At 43.5% G+C, this 21,105-nt stretch overlaps 1 protein-coding gene across 1 annotated transcript in view; it reads left to right on the plus strand.

Annotated features, from left to right (window-relative positions):
• The first annotated feature begins 895 nt into the window (after positions 1–895).
• The window catches only part of LOC137519472 (serine/threonine-protein phosphatase 6 regulatory ankyrin repeat subunit B-like), a 132,368-nt gene continuing 112,158 nt past the window's right edge, over positions 896–21,105 (plus strand). The window contains exons 1-2 of the mRNA XM_068238426.1: positions 896–1,105; positions 9,740–9,841. Of these exons, the coding sequence (XP_068094527.1) occupies positions 896–1,105; positions 9,740–9,841 (312 nt within the window). The remainder of the gene's footprint in view (positions 1,106–9,739; positions 9,842–21,105) is intronic.

Consider the following 21,105-nt stretch of genomic DNA (forward strand, 5'->3'; position numbering starts at 1 on the left):
CTTTTTAAGAATTCAACAAAACTGCGCCTGGGGCAAGAGACCCGCCTGCCTCCCCCCTAGATCCGTCCCTGTTTTCTGCAGCCCAGTGTAGGTCAGGACGTCCCACGCCGGCGTCCTGGCTCTTCTCCCATCACCTCCTCAGAAATGGCTGGCCGGCGGCAGCCGGGCGACACTGGCCCCGAGTGTCAGGCTCCTCTTCCTCAAACGTCATGGCTGACGTCACCACGCCGGCCGCCTCGCATCATCACGACGGCCGGCGTGACAGGACGGCGCGTGCGCGATTAAACCGCGCATGCGCCGTACTGTAACGCCAGCCGCCGCCTTTAAGTTATCTAATAAATGGTATCATCCTGATTCAAAACTTCTTGATATTAATTTAAAGGATGGGAATAAAGTTTAAAGTCAGTAGAAAAATACATATATTTACATAGATCTGTACATCATTCCTGAAAGAGGGACAAATGAGGAGGAAAGAGGGACATGGTTCCCAAAGAGGGACTGTCCCTCCAAAACAGGGACAGTTGGGAGCTATGATCATTTTTGTTAGTGTAAGTAAACATTGAATCCCGTACATACAGAAATCAGCCTTTAACAGGCTAGAGAAAAGTTGGCTTTCAGCTGCAGTTTACGGTCTGGAGCAGAAGCCTTTCATCTGCTAGAAAATGCCAAATTTCCTCCGCCCCCATATAAAGCCTGGGTACCAAGGGAACAGAGGTACACAGGACGGAGCAGGGCGATTGGAAGCCTCTGTCAATAGAAGGAGATGGGGAGAGAAACTTTACCTCCTGCTAAGAGGCAGCCACTGACTTCATCCTGGGAGGCAGGCTGTGTGTCTCTGTGTCTCCATACAGGGCAGTATGCTGCCTGAGACCCATCCAGTCTGATAGACACCACCATGTCTGATGGGGAGAAGGGCGTCCAGACTGATGGAGGCCGCAGGAACCTGCAGCTGGCCGCTAGAAACATGTCTGATGGGGAGAAGGGCGCCCAGGCAGAGGGACCCCGCAGGATCCTGCAGCTGGCCGCCAGAGGAGAGTGGATCACACTGGAGCAAACGCTGAAAGGCATCGACAAAGGAGATCTGCGCGACTCCGAAATTGACGCAGTGAGTCACTTCGCCCCTTTTATGACATACGTCCATTAAACCTACCAAACACTATACAATTTGAGATCAAATCAACCAGAGTTTTCCAATACATCTGATCAGATTTTTATCAAAAAAAAAAAAAAAAAAGATTATTTTCAATTTCCCCTCTATTCAATAGTTTTCGTTGAATAAACAGGAAAATCGAACAATTTGATTGTACCGTTTTTTTCATCAGATGCAATCGTTTTACACATTTGTATGATCGAATTGTACAGAAAACTGCACAGTGTGTGGCTAAAATCGATGTAAAACAATTCTTTGGTCAATTGGAACAGAAAATGTAATTGATCCATAAGTTGGATTTTACGATCATATCTGAAAAGAGAAAATGCACCAATTGACCTGTTTATGGGAGCAATCGATAATTAACTTACAATCTGAAAAATTGCGGGAAAACATTGCACCTGATGAGAAGAATTGTGCCATTAACGGGCACCTTTAGAGGGGTAATTCCTTTTTTAGTATCACATCTCTCTGTAGCTTTTCACTCCGCAGTTTTCCATCTATAGGTAATATGATTTATTAATAAACACCTGAAGTGAGATATATATAGGCTGCCATATTTATTTCCTTTTAAACAATACCAGTTGCCTGGCAGCCCTGCTGATCTATTTGGCTGCAGTAGTGCCTGAATATCACATGTAACAGGCATGCAGCTAGTCTTGTCAGACTTCAGTCAGAAACACCTGATCTGCTGCATGCTTGTTCAGGGGCTACGGCTAAACGTATCAGAGGCAGAGGATCAGCAGCACAGCCAGGTAACCGGTAACAATTTGTATACAAGTCATAGTTATTTCCATCTTATTAACAATCTCGTAACTCCAAGTCAATAAAAATTATAGTTTAGCCAAAAAACATATTTTAAACTTTTTGCAGCGTGGAATCTGCTGTATCAATGCAGAAGCGGATTAGTTGTTGCTACACAAATCATGTGACCACAAAGAGATGGAAGATCAGGTAATTTATCGGCAAACATTACACAGTGGGTTGCAAAAGTATTCGGCCCCCTTGAAGTTTTCCACATTTTGTCATATTACTGCCACAAACATGAATCAATTTTATTGGAATTCCACATGAAAGACCAACACAAAGTGCTGTACATGTGAGAAGTGGAATGAAAATCATACATGATTCCAAACATTTTTTACAAATAAATAACTGCAAAGTGGTGTGTGCATAATTATTCGGCCCCCTTTGATCTGAGTGCAGTCAGTTGCCTATAGACATTGCCTGATGAGTGCTAATGACTAAATAGAGTGCACCTGTGTGTAATCTAATGTCAGTACAAATACAGCTACTCTGTGAGGGCCTCAGAGGTTGTCTAAGAGAATATTGGGAGCAACAACACCATGAAGTCCAAAGAACACACAAGACAGGTCAGGGATCAAGTTATTGAGAAATTTAAAGCAGGCTTAGGCTACAAAAATATTTCCAAAGCCTTGAACATCTCACGGAGCACTGTTCAAGCGATCATTCAGAAATGGAAGGAGTATGGCACAACTGTAAACCTACCAAGACCATCCACCTAAACTCACAGGCCGATCAAGGAGAGCGCTGATCAGAAATGCAGTCATGCACTGTACAAAGTTGGCCTTTATGGAAGAGTGGCAAGAAGAAAGGCATTGTTAACAGAAAGCATAAGAAGTCCCGTTTGCAGTTTTCCACAAGCCATGTGGGGGACACAGCAACCATGTGGAAGAAGGTGCTCTGGTCAGATGAGACCAAAATGGAACTTTTTGGCCAAAATGCAAAACGCTATGTGTGGCGGAAAACTAACACTGCACATTACTCTGAACACACCATCCCCACTGTCAAATGTGGTGGCAGCATCATGCTCTGGGGGGTGCATCTCTTCAGCAGGGACAGGGAAGCTGGTCAGAGTTGATGGGAAGATGAATGGAGCCAAATACAAAGCAAAAATGGAAGAAAACCTCTTGGAGACTGCAAAAGACTTGAGTCTTGGGCGGAGGTTCACCTTCCAGCAGGACAATGACCCTAAACATAAAGCCAGGGCAACAATGTAATGGTTTAAAACAAAACATATCTATGTGTTAGAATGGGCCAGTCAAAGTCCAGATCTAAATCCAATCGAGAATCTGTGGCAAGATCTGAAAACTGCTGTTCACAAACGCTGTCCATCTATTCTGACTGAGCTGGAGCTGTTTTGCAAAGAAGAATGGGCAAGGATTTCAGTCTCTAGATGTGCAAAGCTGGTAGAGACATACCCTAAAAGTCTGGCAGCTGTAATTGCAGCAAAAGGTGGTTCTACAAAGTATTGACTCAGGGGGCCGAATAATTACGCACACCCCAGTTTGCAGTTATGTATTTGTAAAAAATGTTTGGAATGACGTATGATTTTCGTTCCACTTCTCACATGTACACCACTTTGTATTGGTCTTTCACGAGGAATTCCAATAAAATTGATGCATGTTTGTGGCAGTAATATGACAAAATATGGAAAACTTCAAGGGGGCCGAATACTTTTGCAACCCACTGTATCACTTGCAGTTTGCTCTGCAAAGCAAACCCGAAGTGAAAAAAACTAAAAACTTATGCTATAATTAATTGTTCTTGCAGTATGGATAATGAATAAAACATCAGTAGCAAAGAAAACAGTCTCATACTTTTTATTTTCAGTTATATAGCTTTTTTTTTGTTTTGTTTGGTTCAATAGTTATTTTATTGTCAAGTTCAACATAAACATATTGGCAGATGTTAAAATTAACAATATTACGTAGTAAGCACATGTCAGTATTTGAATAAAGCATATACGTGGTGACATTTTATAAAACGTAACAGAACATACAGTGAATTATGCATAGGCACTCAGGTGCTGAGATAAGATAAAAGGGTAAAAGTTCTCACTCAATCCTTGTAAATAACTAAAAAAAAACAATAAGTATTGAGAGCATTATACAAGTATAACAGATGTCTGAGATTCCTACAGATTACCGGTAATATGCTTATTGGGGGGGGGGGGGGGGGGGTGATTCTATCAAATTCCCTATTTGATCGATTTGCGTCCAATTTCGATCGATTTGATCTATCTGACAGGATGGAAAATCTAGGTTGATCTGCTGCTGGCCCATAGAGTTGCATTGGATCTAATGGTCCAATAATGCATATAGATCGATTTTCAATAGATTTCTGTGAGGAATCGCGGAGAAGCCGCCGCGCGGACTGGCGGCGGGGCGGCTGACTCCGCGTCCAGCATGGCGGTTCGTGCGCGGCGGCGTGTGTCTGGGGTGGCTGGGCCTGCTAGTTCACACAGACTGAGGAATACGCGCGCGCGCGCTGAGAGGCAGAACCTTTATGGCAGACGAGGAGGGATCAGCTGACCAGGCGGGTCAGCTGATCATGGAATGGATGCTCATTGGCTGACCAGCGGTGGGTGGCGCTGCTGAGCGCCGCTCTATATATAATGGCGGCTGGTCAGTCTCAGGTTGTCTGCCGTTGCGAACACTTACGTGAAAGCACTCAGACCATAGTCAGATCTACAGTGTGATTGAACCAATTGCCACTGGGGATTCACACTGAGCCAGATTACTTCTGTTACATTATTGTGTTATGCTGTAGACCAGTTCCAGGGTGTTGAGACCACGGACCTCACACCCAAGACTAGGGACTTGTGTCATTACTGTGTTATTCTCTAGACTAGTTCCAGGGTGTTGAGACCACGGACCTCACACCCAAGACTAGGGACTTGTCGCAATACTGTGTTATACTCTAGACCAGTTCCAGGGTGTTGAGACCACGGACCTCACACCCAAGACTAGGGACTTGTGTCATTACTGTGTTATTCTTCAGACTAGTTCCAGGGTGTTGAGACCACGGACCTCACACCCAAGACTAGGGACTTGTGTCAATACTGTGTTATTCTTCAGACTAGTTCCAGGGTGTCGAGACCATGGACCTCACACCCTCAGACTAGGCATTGTTCAGTATTTGTTGTGATTCATTATATGTTTGACTACTCCTCTCCCTGTAAGAGAGAGTAGTCTTTAGCCCTGCTGGTGGCGCCCGCTTTCTAGGAGTCACTTAGCTGCTAGGGCTTCCATGCCATTCAGCCTGGGGCTCCACCCCTTGGAGGTCTCAGGTTGCTATCAGGGACGCATACCTCCTCACGGAAGGTATTCTCTATCCATCTAGGATCACCTGCTCCTCTGGTGGTCTTCACTCAGAGTTGTTACTGTTGCACCAAGCACTCACACTTCAGGTGCCCAGAGGTTAGTTATATCTGTATTGTTGGTGATTCTGCAGATCATCCATAATCAGATTCTCTCTGTGTGCTGACACCAATCGTTACAATTTCATTCTGATATCTATTGGAAATCTGTTCCTAGTGTGCGGCACACATCAGATAGATTCCTGTCCGATTCGACTTGACAGGCATCTGACAGAAATCTATCTAATGGTCGAATCTGCTGCAAATCTATAAGTGTATGGCCGCCAACAGGAACTTGAACATTGCAGATAGACACTGATACAAACAGTAACATATCAGGTAGCAAACAAAGACAGGAAGTGATAACGGGAGACTATGACAACAACACATATTTTCAAAAGGATGGATACTTGTGCAAAGTAGAGGCAAGTTATTATTATTTTTTTAAACATTGCATCATTCTGTCATATTTTAAATTTAAAGAGAATCTGTAACGTCAAAACGTCCCCTGGGGGGTACTCAGCTCGGGTGGGGGAAGCCTCAGGATCCTAATGAGGCTTCCCACGCCATCCTCCGTCCCTCGGGGGTCTTGCTGCGGCCCTCCGTACAAGATGACGTCATTATTTACCTTCCCGACTCCTGCGCAGGCGCTCTGACGGCTGTCGGCTCCGAAGTAGGCGGAAATACCCGATCGCCGTCGGGTCTGCTCTACTGCGCAGGCGCAAGTTTCCAGTGGTTGTGCCTTAGAAGAAGCACCGCCGTGCGAAACGGCCGTCAGGCTGCCCGTATCACACCCTGCGCCCACTGCCATCTGCACACCTATGGTAGGACTGTATTGTTTTCAATTTGAACTGTTTGCTGTTTGCATTCAACTTCTGAATACAGTCTGGAATAAATGCAATTGTCACCACTGCAGTGCCGGATGTTTTTCTAATTTCTCTTGTGACATAGATATTTTCAATTTATAAAACACACTCTGGGCCACGTGCAATACACTTTTTCAGTTTTCTCCTAAGTGGTATTTTTACAACTTGTAATTAAAATGCCTTCTAAACCACCAGCAAGGAAACAAATACTCAAAATAATGTTGACAGTACTTTTTCAACTACTTTTTGGTACTTATTCTGTTGCAAAAGGTATTTTAAATATAAGATGAAAAATTATCTCAAAGCAAAGCTAATGACCCTTTGAACTTTCCTGCAGTAAAACCTTATCTCAAGCTGTCTCTCACTGTTTCTTAGCTGTTTAAAGAGGAATTGAAGTGAGAGGTATTTGGTGGCTGCCATATTTATCTTCTTTTAAACAATACCAGTTGCCTGGCAGCCCTGTTGATCTATTTGGCTCCAATAGTGTCTGATTTACACCAGAAACAAGCATGCAGCTAATCTTGGCAGATCTGAAAAGAATGTCAGAAACACCTGATCTGCTCCATGCTTGTTCAGGGGCTATGGCTAAAAGTATTAGAGGCAGAGGATCAGCAGGTTAGCCAGGCAACTGATATTGCTTAAAAGTAAATAAATATGGCAGCTTCCACATCTCTCTCACTTCAGTTGCCCTTTAAGTGCTTCAGAAAACAGGACCGTATTCCACCCAATGGGTTGGAGAGCTCAGAGAGGCTCTTTTGCATAGATAACTGAAGTTTTTTTTTAATCTTTTCCTGTACTGGAAGACGTGAGACTTGTTTCTTTGCTACTAAATGTTCTATTTCTCAGCTGTACTAAACATACAATTCTTTATATCATAACTTTATTTTGGCCTCAGGTTTGGTTTAAGTTGATACATTATTACATCTTCCTGGAATCATATTACCTATTGCACTCTTTTCTATACTTTAACAGGGTTGATTCACAGGTATAACACAAGGATTACACACGCTATTTTAGCACCCTATTGACTGTTGGTGCTGTGATGCTGCTGTCTGTTTTTTTTTCTTGTCTGCCAGTAGTAAAGATGATGACCTGCAGACTGAATGTGTATCAAACATGAACAATTGACTTGGTGAATATCAATCATTTCTTGATCTCTTGACCATGGGTGCGCACTGTAGGTCATGCGCAGCTGGGCCAAGGCCTGCGCACTATTGGCCAACACATTTAGGTAGGATCGGAGGGGCAGAGTGGGGACGGAGGGAGCGGTGGGCATCAGGTCAACTGCCAGTACATGCCTGCTCCCCCTGTTTCTCATACTCCATTCGGCTCTGGTATCCTTTAAAATTAGCCTGCAGTTCTCTAATATCTGTATGATGTTTTGGTTACACTGGCTCCATGGCTAATTATATTTGGCCAGTGCATTACCTGCATGTAGCAGTCTATAGACGCTGTGTAATTCATATGTGTGGGTAATTAAGGGGTGATTTGTCAGGTCTGGGCCGCTGCCAGGTAATTGCTATACCTCATCAATGATCGGCTTTTGGGTCCCCCGGTGACTAAGTGTGTATTATACAAACACACAATACCAGGGCAATGAGCCAGCCAAACATTCCTGGAATAGACCATTACTGCGCGGCCCAAAACACCTGTAATAAAATACAGCTAAGCTGCTCAGTCGCTGTAACTAGAGCTGAAAAAGAAGTTGTTGTGAAGTCTGGAGTTAGTGCCGATGATGTACTGTATTGGCAGATCGACCAAGAGACAGCTCTCTCTCTGATTGAATCTGATCGGAGAGAGATCTGAGGCCTGCCCATACACTGCAGGCCAATTCTCGATCAGTTTTCAACATGAAATCTCTCGGGAATTGGCCTTGTGACTCCCCCATCTGTCCTGATATCGCTCACTGTTATGGCCACACACCCAATCATCCACAGTGGAGCGAGATCTTCCAGCATGTCCGATCGATACATGTGACCAATTTTGGCCCAAAATTGGTTGAATCGTCGATCAGGCATGCTCTTGGCAGCCCTCAATTTTTTTCATCCAATTGGATAAATATCAAATCGGATGGTCAATTGGCTTCTAAGTCGCCTGATGTATGGCCACCTTAAGGACATGGTTTACTGGAATTACAGTGGTCCGATGAGACCAAGATAAACTTGTTTGATTAAGATGGTGTCAAGCGTGTGTGGCATCAACCAGGCGAGGAGTATAAAGACAAGCATATGTTGCCTGCAGTGAAGCATGGTGGTGGGAGTATCATGGTTTGGGGCTGCATGAGTGCTGCTACCACTGGGGAGCTACAGTTCATTGAGGGAACCATGAATGCCAACATGTACTGTGACGTACTGAAGCAGATCACCATAGGGGTTTAGATAAGTAAGAGGACATAGGCATATTTAAAGGACCACTCCCGCGAAAAAAGTAAGCCGTTAAAATGTGACCAAACTGACAGGTTTTGGACTGGTCCATCTCCTCATGAGGGATTCTCAGGGTTTTCTTTTTCAAAAGCATTTCCTGAATGGCAGTTGCTAAGTTTAACTGCCAAAATAGTGTGTAAGTAAGTAGGGAAGCTGGCTGGTATCTTTCTATTTTGGCAGCTAAACTGTCATTCAGGAAATGCTTTTGAAAACAACGAGAACCTGAGAATCCCCCATGCGAAGATGGACTAGTCCAAAACCTGTTGGTTTGGTCACATTTTACACTGGAGTTGTCCTTTAAGGAGGGGGTTAGTGTTGAGTATTAGATAGGGAAGAGTTAGTGTAATTAGGTTACTGAGGTTACTATGATAGTAAAATAGCAGTATTATTATTGATATTCTCTTTGCTGTTTCACCTCATGCTCCTTTTTCCTGGCGCCCCTATTGCATCTACGCGTCTGTACTCTCTGTAAAGTAATGCAGTTTCAGCTTACAGGCGGTTCTGTCAACTCAGCTGGCTGCAGACTGAAATTAAAAGGTAATTAATTAATAGCGTTAAAGTGGTATAAAACCCTGACATAATATTCAATAAAAACAAGTTTTCCTACTTTTTATATGCCATACGGTTATCATATTTGCTTTTGTGCATAAGTACTGTATTATTATTTATTTTGAAATTATATGTTCCCAAGGTACACTTTTTTTCTCTGAGAGCTGACTTTGCATTGTATTTATAACTGCTTTACTCATGCTCTAACAAGCAGAAATGCTTCCTAAATTGTCTGACTTTGTTCAGGGGACCCAGCAGTGTCAGAGAAGTGTTTATTTATATTCCTCACTTGATACAATTAAACACAAGATAACATTATATCCACTTCCAATGTGTCCAGCTTTGCTGGCAGAGGACTTCTAAGTCCTGTGTGTAACCCTTTGAATGCTGTTCTAGTAAAAAGAAATGCTGGTTGTATATAATATGCTGTAAATAATCTATTAGAGCAAACAGGAAATGCTGGGTTTCATTCCGCGTTAAGGTATTAAGAGGCTTTTGCAGCACCGATACAGAAACTGCTTTATGGGTTAACAAGACTCTTATTTCTAGAATACTCATTCTGAAATCCTTCCTTGTGTCTGTCTTGCAGGAATCTGGGCTGACCCCGTTTATGATTGCGATCCATGAGAACCGCCTGTCTGTGGTGGAGAGATTCCTGGAGCTGGGGGTGAACGTGCAGGAGAAGACGCAGGTATGTGACCTGCTGCTAGGCTGAAAATGGACATTTTTTGCACTGTACTGCAAAACGTATTTATAGGAGTCATTCCAACTTGTAAATCTGCAACGGATCCATTGGTTTTGTTGCTGTAAGCGGACAACACTTCTGTACTGTCCACAGTAATCCCGGACAGGTGAGTGGGTTTCCCATATAGCCTAGGGGGGTAACGCAGCTTCCCCGGGCTACAGTCGGACCATAGTGGACCATCGGAGCAGTCCGATCTCGCGGGCCGCACATGGTCTGACAGCAGCTGGAAACGAGCCTTAATCCCCTCTAATACAGATATTGCTAGTGTTTTCATCAGTGGCGTAACGAAGGAGCTTGGGGCCCTGGTGCAAGTTTTACATGGGGCCCCGAGCGTCCCGAAACCAAGTAGTGTCAGAGAGGTGTAATTAATGTAAGGAAATGTAAAAACAAGACACAGCTGAGTGGTACAAATAAAGACAAACACTGACTGAATAAATGGATACCAGGGAAATGAATACACGCAAAGGGCCTGATTCACAAAGCGGTGCTAACAGTTAGCACACTGGTGAAAAGCCCTTTATCACACCTAAACTCAGTTTAGGCATGATAAGTTTAGGTGTGATAAGTTTAAGAACCAACTGGGTTAGCACCGCAGTGCACAGCTGATCAAAAGTTTTGAGCTAGCAAAGTCTGGTGCACTTTGCATAGAGTTTAATGGCGCTGCTTTGTGTGCGGGACTTTGCGCACGATCTAAACTTATCTAAACTTATCATGCCTAAACTTATCACGCCTAAACTTATCACGCCTAAACTGGCTTTTCACCAGCGTGGTGCAATGGTTATCACGCCTAAAGTCTCTAACTGGGTTAGCACCGCTTTGTGAATCGAGCCCAAATAGTCTAAAAACAGACAAGCCCTATTGGTATGTAACAGAGGTGGAGTAAACCTCAAATGACAAATGACAAAGTCACCAAATGGTTGATAGACACCCCACATATATAAAGTGGGGTGTATACGGTGGACTTTCCCAAGTTGGGGAACACTACCCAAGGTATGTTTTAGTGGGGGTCTTTGCTCATCCCCCCTACTTGGTGTAACTTGGGAAAGTCCACCGTATACACCCCACTTTATATATGTGTGGTGTCTGAACCATTTGGTGACTGTCATTTGAGGTTTACTCCCTCTCTGTTACATACCAATAGGACTTGTCTGTTTTAGACTATTTGTGTGGTACAAATAAAGTATGGCCACTCCCCAAAGAAATATTTATATGAGTACAATATCAATTCAATCTACAGTATCTATGAACACTGTTGCTTGCTTTTCGATTTCAATAACATTTTTGCAAAAATAGCTTGTGTTTTTGCGAAAAATGTGAAAATACAAACTTTTTTGCAACAATTTGAAATCGTTATTTTAATGCAAAAACTCAAAAAAAACTTGGAAAAACAATATTTTTACCGCAAACATTCACAAAAAGCGTGAAAAACGCAAAAAAATAACGAAAAACTTATTTTCGATGGCATTTTTGCTCAAAAATCGAATGTAACATTATTTTCGCTAAATTTAATGAGCTTTTTGCTCATTAGTCACTAGTGGATCGAGGTGTATTAGACTTAAAGTGAACCTCCAGACTAAAAATCGACTCAGCAGCACTGAAAAGGCTTGGTGTTTCTTTAACAGTTTCACAGCATCAGAACTTTGTTTCTCTTATACAAGTCTCATTTTTAGCTGCACAGAAGAAAACTGCCTAGGCTTTTTTCCCCTAATGCTGTGCAAAGCATGATGGGATTTCTGATGTTGTTGTTCTCGTTCTGCTGTTTTGGTGCAATTTTTTTTTATTTTTTTTTTTACATTTTGAATTTGACATTTGAAGCCTAGCGTGTGCAGCTGGGAGGGGTAATCAGGACACAGGACAGTTGGAACTGTGTCTCATGCTCCCTGTCACCTCCTTTCAGCCAAAAAGATGGCTGCCCCCATGACAAAGATGGCTGCCCCCATGAATCACAAACATTTGCCTGTTCTTTTAAAACAAGGTGGGTAAGAGATTATATTACCTATCTATTCTAATTAACATAACTAATGTAACTTAATGACAGTATGTTTGTTTAGGCTGAAGTTCCCCTTTAAAGAGAAACTGTAACGTAGCAGAATTTTACGTTAAATATCCTAGCTTCAGCATCAAAAACACTTGCTATATACTGATGTATATTGGTATGTAGCCCCACCCTGAAAAGGTATAACAAAATATTTACAAAAATTTTGGAGGTGTACTCACTTGTGTAAGATACTGCATATGTACACGACAAAGGAAGGAGGAGGAGAGGATCGGCAATGCAAATAAGCTTTTATTTCTAAAGAAAGGCATTGTGGGATACGCTCATCAAAGTGAGCAAGTATTACACATACCGGTACATTGAAGCTGTGCGATGATGGTGGGTGCTGGCCACTAATAGCCTGACGGCCATTTTGCGCGAGAGTGCACTTCCACAGAGGCTGTAATCCATTACCGTCCCCGTGGAAGCGCATTCCCGCGCGGGGCATCGGCTTAATGCATTGGTATGTGTAATACTCGCTCACTTTGATGTGTGTATCTCACAGTGCCTTTCTTTGGAAATAAAAGCTTATTTGCAGTGCAGATCCTCTCCTACTCCTCCTTCCTTTGCAGGGCAAATCTATCCTGATCTGAGCACGCTTAGGTTGCATTCAGGTCTGTGAAGCATCTGAACCCTGCTTATCCCTCACACCACCGACTGTTCCATGCAGTAGTGCCAACGCGTACGTTAAAAAGGGGCGCTGGGAAAAAAGGGCGCAGGGTTTTAAACGATAAGCATGGATAACATTTAAAAATATATTGTACTATATGTCGTTTATAAATAATGTTTAATAAAGTTATAAATCATTAAATAATGTGCATGAAATCGGCAATTGTGAAAACGTTAATCTTCCGTTTAAAAACTGAAATGCATAATAACGTTTAAAAAAAATTAGCAAGTAACCCTCCCTGTACCTACCCCTAACCCCTAGACCCCCGTATTGGTGCCTAAATCTAAGACCCCCTGGTGGTGCCTAAACCTAAGACCCCCCTGGTGGTGCCTAAACCTAAGACCCCTCTTGTGGTGCCTAAACCTAAGATCCCCCTTGTGGTGCCTAAACCTAAGACCCCCCTGGTGGTGCCTAAACCTAAGACTCCCCTGATGGTGCCTAAACCTAAGACCCCCCCTGCCTAAACCTAAGACCCCCTGGTGGTGCCTAAACCTAAGACCCCCCTGGTGGTGCCTAAACCTAAGATCCCTCTTGTGGTGCCTAAACCTAAGATCCCCCTTGTGGTGCCTAAACCTAAGATCCCCCTTGTGGTGCCTAAACCTAAGACCCCCTGGTGGTGCCTAAACCTAAGACCCCCCTGGTGGTGCCTAAACCTAAGACTCCCCTGATGGTGCCTAAACCTAAGACCCCCCCCCCTGGTGGTGCCTAAACCTAAGACCCCCCTGGTGGTGCCTAAACCTAAGACTCCCCTGATGGTGCCTAAACCTAAGACCCTCCTGGTGGTGCCTAAACTTAAAACCCTCCTTAGTGATCACTGTATTGTGTTTAGAATAATGTTTTAGAAACAGTAAGGGAGAAAATATATTACATTTTACGTTACGTACTGATCGCTTTATTTTGTGAATAATAATGTTTTACAAACAGTAAGGGATAACATTTAAAATAATGTTTTATTGAAATAGGAAACGTAAATCATCACAAGCAGTTATAAAACATTAAAGATCTTTGGGCTCCGTTGGAAAACATTATTCTCGGGCGCCCTTTTTTCCTGTTCGGCGCCCAGTAAACGATAATTAATATGGGAGTGAATGGCGGTGCCCGATTTGTCCACTAGCCACCTGCGCCATTTTTTACTGTTTCCAGTGCCAACTACCTCTTTCCTCTTCCAGTTTGATTGTATATGTACACGGACACACACAATAACTAGGGATCCTCTTTGGCTCAGTTTTGGGCATGATTATCACCCCTGCTGACATTAATACATGTTGCAGTTTTGTGCAAACGTTTCACTTTCTGTAGGAATCTTCTTTTTCCACAATTTGCTCCTTCAATCCTCCATGGTCTATGTTCACCTGACAGAATGTCTATGTGTGGCAGCCAATGCCCGCCTGCAGAACTGATCAGCCAGTTCTCCTCAGACTGCCGGTATCTCTGGGAGACGAGTTGGGAATTTTAATGGCCGCAGGAGTTAAGCAACGCCAGAGGCCTCATCTTGACGATGACCTTTAAATGAGTGACAAACAGGCCCTGAGCTGGGGTCCCCTGCTGTCCCACCAAACATCTCTGTGGACAAACACTGCCGGTCAGACCCGGTGATAAAACAAACGTGTCATTATTTCACAAAGGGGAACACGAAGCTCTACAATGTAGAAGTTCCAAACCAGGGGCATCAAAGACCAAAGGCGCACTATAAACAGACTAATATCCCGGAAAGCAGTGATGATGAAGCATTGCTATTTCCTGAGCCCCATTTCTAGGCTGAAAGGACACGATAGACCTGACTTACTTCAGGCCCATAAACATAACGTTTTGAGATCGCTTTGGGTACAAAAGTGCCCACATCACTATCCCCCGATGCAAAGACCTCTCTTGTACTCTGCCCCTCCCTCCATAAATTGTTACACACTGATCCACACACAAACTCCACATTTATGCCCTCATCATCTCCCACCTTGTCTACTGCAATGCCCTTCTGTCAGGTCTCCCTGAGCTTTATTGGTTCCCCTCCTCCCCCACCCTTATAGCTTCCCTGGTGTCTAATCATTCCTCCTCCCTCCCCAATATAGATTCCCAATATATGCAGTATAGACGCAGTTCTAGCTATACTGATCTCACCTCCTACATGCACTCCAACGATGTTGTGCATCCCCTACAGCTCACTAACTGCTCTCTGCCTGGCATCTTGATCTTTTCATGTGGGGTCTATTCACAAGATGTACAGGAGGCGAAGCAGTGATTAGAGCGAGGGTGGAGCTGTAGATGTGGATGGACAGACATCGCTAAAGCCTGGAGGAGGTGAGACAGACTTGGCTAATGCTGCGGCAATGCTCTGCTGCATAAACTGGGGTTGGGGGAGCACAAGACGGGAACACAAGGGTGTGCTAAGGGACCATACCTCCTAACTCAGGACAGTCCCGGCCACATTGGGACAGTTGAAAGATCTGCCTTGAGGACTTGGGTCCCGGGTTCAAATCTGGGCAGGACACTATGTGCAAGTTTATATATTTTCTCCATGTTTGCATGGGTTTCCTCCGGGTGCTTGGTTTTCTCCCACATACTGAAAACATACTGATACATTAATTAAGTTCCTCCCAAAAAATGGCCATAAGGTGGCAACACGCATTAAAGTTACAATTTTGATTCAATTCGGCCATTTCCATCCAATTCTTTTGGTTGCTGAAAGTTTTGAAAAAATTGTTTGATTTTAATTTCTGGAAAAAAGATCGTAAACATCAAAAAAGTTGGTTGGCTAAAACCCTCCTGCACGGCAAGCTTTCCCTCAATAATCAACTTCTGATAATTTTGCATTTTCATAGAACATTTTCCAGTGTGACATTTATCACCATTTTGCATCTCTGTACATCAATGGGGTTGATACAGAAAATCGCAGTAATATTTCCGTGCACAGACAGCGCTCAGCAATATTACACTTACTGTCGGCATATTCAGTCTCAAACATTTTTGAAAAAATGTAAAATTTGATCAGATTTCTCGATCGAAAACAAAAAATCTTTAGAGTTTTTAGTATAACTGATCATTTTAATTGAATTGGAGTAAAATTGAACAGAAAAATTGTAACGGGTGGTCATCTTGAGACTGTGACAGGGACATACGACTATGATAATTTTCGATTGTGAGCTCCTCTGAGGACAGTCAGTGACATGACTATGTACTCTGTAATGTGCTGCAGAAGATGCCACTGCTATATAAATACATAATAATAATATGGAAGGACATTAGACTATGACTATGGTAGGATTAGATTGTGAGCTCCTCTGAGGACAGTCAGTGACATGACTATGTACTCTGTAATGTGCAGCAGAAGATGTCAGTTCTATATAAATACAAAATAATAATAATAATAATAATAATAATAATAATAATAATAATAATAATATGGTAGGACATTAGACTATGACTATGGTGGGGATTAGACTGTGAGCTCCTCTGAGGACAGCCAGTGACATGACTATGTACTCTGTAATGTGCAGCAGAAGATGTTAGTTCTATATAAATACATAATAATAATAATAATAATATGGTAGGACATTAGACTATGACTATGGTGGGGATTAGACTGTGAGCTCCCCTGAGGACAGCCAGTGACATGACTATGTACTCTGTAATGTGCAGCAGAAGATGTCAGTTCTATATAAATACATAATAATAATAATAATAATAATAATAATATGGTAGGACATTAGACTATGACTATGGTGGGGATTAGATTGTGAACTCCTCTGAGGACAGTCAGTGACATGACTATGTACTCTGTAACGTGCTGCAAAAGATGTCAGTGCTATATAAATACATAATAATAATATGGTAGGGCAATATACTATGACTATGGTAGGGATTAGATTTTGAGCTCCTCTGTGGACAGTGACATGAGAGACCCTGCCATAGAAATCCTTAATCTATGGTCCCCAGCATTGAATGTATTGAGTCCAGTATGAGGAGTGACACATTTTTATTGGCAGCACAGGCAGACTTAGCACATATCTCGTCAGTCAGCACACATTTACAGCCAGGGTAGAGGCAGCACAGTTACTGCTTCATTTATTATATACAATAAGACAATTGGCCTTACGGTAAAGGAGGAGCTGTCCTGTAACATGATATTCAATGCCAGTATATGTACTTATTATAGTTAATAGCGGTAATAGATCCTGTGCTGAATATATTAGTATACTGTGTACTCTATACATCTAGGGGAGCAGAGGCGTATAGAACTCCAGTAAGGTCTAATTAAGGTAACACTGTAACATAAAGCCACTGAACTTGAACATAAAATTAATAATAATAATATTTTTCCAGGTATAATTGACCTACACTTTTAACACAATGCTCACAATGTAATCCCTACCATAGCCATATGTCTATGTATGTATTGTGTATATATGTATTGTAGTCTAGGGCCAATTTAAAGTGGATCCGAGATGAACTTTTACTCATTGCATAATTGAGTTCCTTTCCTATTATTTATAGGGCATTCCTCAAGCCAAATACTTTTTTGCTTTTATTTTAATACTCTAATTCCCTATAAACTAAACAAGCTACGCTCACAGGTTTTCATAGAGCCAAGGCACTTTCAGACCGTAGCAAGGGCTTATGAGAGCTCAGTCTGAGCATGAGGAGGGGGAGGTGTTACTAGCCAGATATTTCAGAGGCAGAGGGGAGGAGGGAGGAGGAGGGGGGATTAGGTTTTTTTTGCTCAAGATGCAGATAAGCCTGCCTCTGTGTAATGTTTACAAACAACATGGCTGCTGTCATTGTATCACAAGAAGAAATAATCTTATTCTATTAAAGCTGTTTGCAGCTAGATTTGCTGTGTAAACTATCTAAACTTTAGATAAGATATATAGACAAGTTACTTGTTATAGTTAGTTTTTCATCTCGGATCCGCTTTAAGGGGAAGCCAATTAACTTACCTGTATGTTTTTGGGATGTGGGAGGAAACCAAGGTGGCTGAAGGAAACCCACACAGACACAGGGGGGGGGGGGGCATACAAACTCCATGCAGATATTTTCCTGGCTGGGATTCAAACCCAGCGCTGCAAGGCGGGAGTGCGAACCACTACACCACCGTGCTGCCCAAATGTTTTCACTCGGACTCCCTCACAGATTGCTTTATCTCCACACTTAACACTACTCCTCGTAGGTTTACACAAAGTGAAGAATAGTCTTTAACCCCTTTATTTACAATGTTATCCTGATTGCCTGCTCAATGATAATATCTACATAGAAATCCAAAGATACCCTTCTGGTAGAGCAACTTAATGCTGGGTACGCACAATGCAATTTCCTGTCAGATCGATGAGTAATCTGACAGGAAGTTGCACCCAAGAACATTTTGGCAAAAGGAGCAGTGTATAAATATGAATATGATGACAGGTGAGGGTCAGGTGATCAGCAGATAATGGTAAGACCTTTTATTTACAAGGATTACGGGTACGAGGAGTATAGTTGTTAGTAAGTGCTAAAAGGTTAACATTAGCCATCAGGTAGTGAGGTTAACATGAACATTTTGGCAATGGAATTGGCTACAGTTTGGCAAAGTATGGGGGATAAATGCTGTGGTAATGAGATCAGTTATAGTTTGGCAAAGTATGGGGGATATGGGGGATAAATGCTGAAAATTCTGATGAGAATTAACATTGCATATCCAAGTTCCAAATGGCTGGTTATGGTTAGCCAAAACCTGGTGGTGGTACCCAGTTCTTCAGTGCCAATTCCAAACATGCTGGGTTGTGTTCTAGAGTCAGGCAGACAGGACAGTTTTTAAGCATAGAAAAACCAGGCAGATGCCTGAGGAGGCAGTTGCTTGAAGGGGTACCAAGGAACTATCCTTAGCACACTGTGCGTTATGGAATTCTTACACTCATCTGCTAGTTCCATAAAAGTCACATTTTCTGACTGAGATAATATTCATTACAGCAGACACATTTATGACTATATTGGAATGCTTGCAATGCAGGGTCAGGATGTAGACTACATAATAAACACAGAGCAGTGGGTAGTAGGAATTTGATTTTATGGCTTACTGTCCCACTTTAACATTTAAAGGATAACATTTATAGACTTGTTTTGAGAAACAAAATTTTTTGGATCAATTCGGCATTGCTGCCTGCAAAGCCAATGAATGTAATGATCTACTGACTTCCTATTCATAAGTTTAGGTGGGGACAGGCAACAGCTGCCTTGTCTTGGGCATCAAAGTGTAACGATCGGTGTCAGCACACAGAGAGAATCTGATTATTGGTGATCTGCAGTATCACCAAGAATACAGATATATACCTGATTATGGATGATCTGCAGAATCACCAATAATACAGATATATTGCTAACCTCTGGACACCTGTATGTATAGTGAGTGTTTGGTGCAACAGTAATAACTTTGAGTAAACCACCTGATGAGCAGGTGGTCCTTGGCAGTATGGGCAAAGAAGCACGTGAACCTTCCAGCAGCCTGAGACCTTCCAAGGGGTGGAGTCTCAGGCTGAAGATAGGAAGGGCCAGTGTGTGAGTGACACCTGAAGGTGGATGTCACTAGTTGGTCTGGAGACTATCTCTTACAGGAGAGAGATAGCTCTCGAGGTCGGGCAAGCCAGGTCGGCAACACACTGACAGACAAAGTACAAAGACAGAAGGCTGATTCGGTATCCAAGACAGGCAGGGTTGGCAACAGGTAATCAGAGGTGTGTGGTACCGAATCAGAGAGCGGAGGGATAGTCAGAGAAGCAATAGGTCATAACAGATATCAAACGATGCCTAGTCTTGGGTGTGAGGTCCGTGGTCTCTACACCCTGGAACTAGTCTGAAGTATAACAGAATGATAACACAAGTTCTCTAATCTTGGGTGTGAGGTCCGTGGTCTCTACAACCTGGAACTAGTCTGAAGTATAACAGAATGATAACACAAGTTCCCTAATCTTGGGTGTGAGGTCCGTGGTCTCTACACCCTGGAACTAGTCTGAAGTATAACACAATAATAATACAGTAGTAATCTGGCTCAGTGTGAATTCCCAGGTCCTCCTGGTTCAAACACACTGTTGGATCTGACTAAGCTCTGAGTGCTTCCACGTAGTGTTTGCAACGGCAGACAACTTGAAACTGGCCAGCGGTAACTATATATAGAGCAGCGCTCTCTGGCGCCACCCCTAAGTGATGGACCAATAGTCACTTGCTCTGTGGTCAGCTGACCAGCCTGGTCAGCTGATCCCCCTTGGCCGTCATAAAAGTTCTGCCTCTCAGCGCGCGCGCGCGTATTCCTGAATCTGTGTGAACTAACAGACCCAGCCACACCAGACGCATGCCGCTGCGTACAACCCGCCGTGCTGGACGTGGAACCAGCCGCCTTGTTATCAGTACACGTGGCGGCTTTTCCGCGTTCTCTCACAGTACCCCCCCCTGAGGAGTGGACTCCGGACACTTCCCACCAGGCCTTCCAGGGTGCAAGTTATGGAGTTCCCTCTTTAATTCCTCTGCGTGCATACGACAGTCTGGCACCCAAGTTCTTTCCTCTATGCCATACCCCTTCCAGTGAACCAAATACTGCACGGAGTTCTGCACAAGCTGTGAGTCCAGAATCTTTTCAATTTCATACTCCGGTTGGTCATCAATCAGCACGGGGGAAGGGGGGGGGGGGGAGCGGAATCCACGTGCACTGCCGGCTTGAGCAAGGACACATGAAATGATCTCACACCTCGCATGCTAGTAGGGAGATCAATGGCATAAGTGACATTATTGATTTTTCTGGTCACTGGAAAGGGACCCACAAATCTGGGACCTAATTTGGGTGACAGTTGCTTTAGAGCCAAATGTCGTGTGGACACCCAGACCAAGTCTCCTGGGAGAAATTCCCATTCTATGGAACGTCTCTTGTCAGCCTGTTTCTTCTGGTTCTGAAAAGCCCTCCCAAGATTTCTTTTAACCATTCCCCAAATCTGTCTTAAAGACCTCTGCCAAATCTCCAGGGCTGGAAACAGAGTAGAAGCCACTGGCAATGGGGTGAACTTAGGTGATCTTTCTGTCACCACCTGAAATCAGGAAAATCCTGAAGAGGAACTTTTCAGGTTGTTGTGTGCAAATTCTGCAAACGGCAAAAATTTGACCCAGTCGGTCTGTGCATCTGCAACATAACATCTCAGAAACTGTTCCAGGGACTGATTGACTCTTTTGGTCTGGCCATTGGTCTGTGGGTGGTAGCCTGATGAAAAAGAAAGCTCCATGTCCAGGGCCGGCCTTTGACCTGAGCGACCGGAGCGATCGCTCAGGGCGCCGGCTTCCAGGGGGCGCTCCTGCCCAGCCGGCTGCCGCCCTGGCCGCATATGCTTTCCTTATCTACCTGGCTGATGCGGGCTCCGGCTGGGTCCCTCTTGCGTCATGTGGTAGCTCCGCCCCCTGCAGACGCACATCTAACTATCTACAGGCATGCACGTATGGTTCCTGCCCTGGGCGAGTCTCTCTTCTAACTGGGGGGCACCACCACGCATTATTATTACA

Source organism: Hyperolius riggenbachi, chromosome 5 (genome assembly GCF_040937935.1).
Source record: "Hyperolius riggenbachi isolate aHypRig1 chromosome 5, aHypRig1.pri, whole genome shotgun sequence".
Taxonomy (NCBI): Eukaryota; Metazoa; Chordata; class Amphibia; order Anura; family Hyperoliidae; genus Hyperolius; species Hyperolius riggenbachi.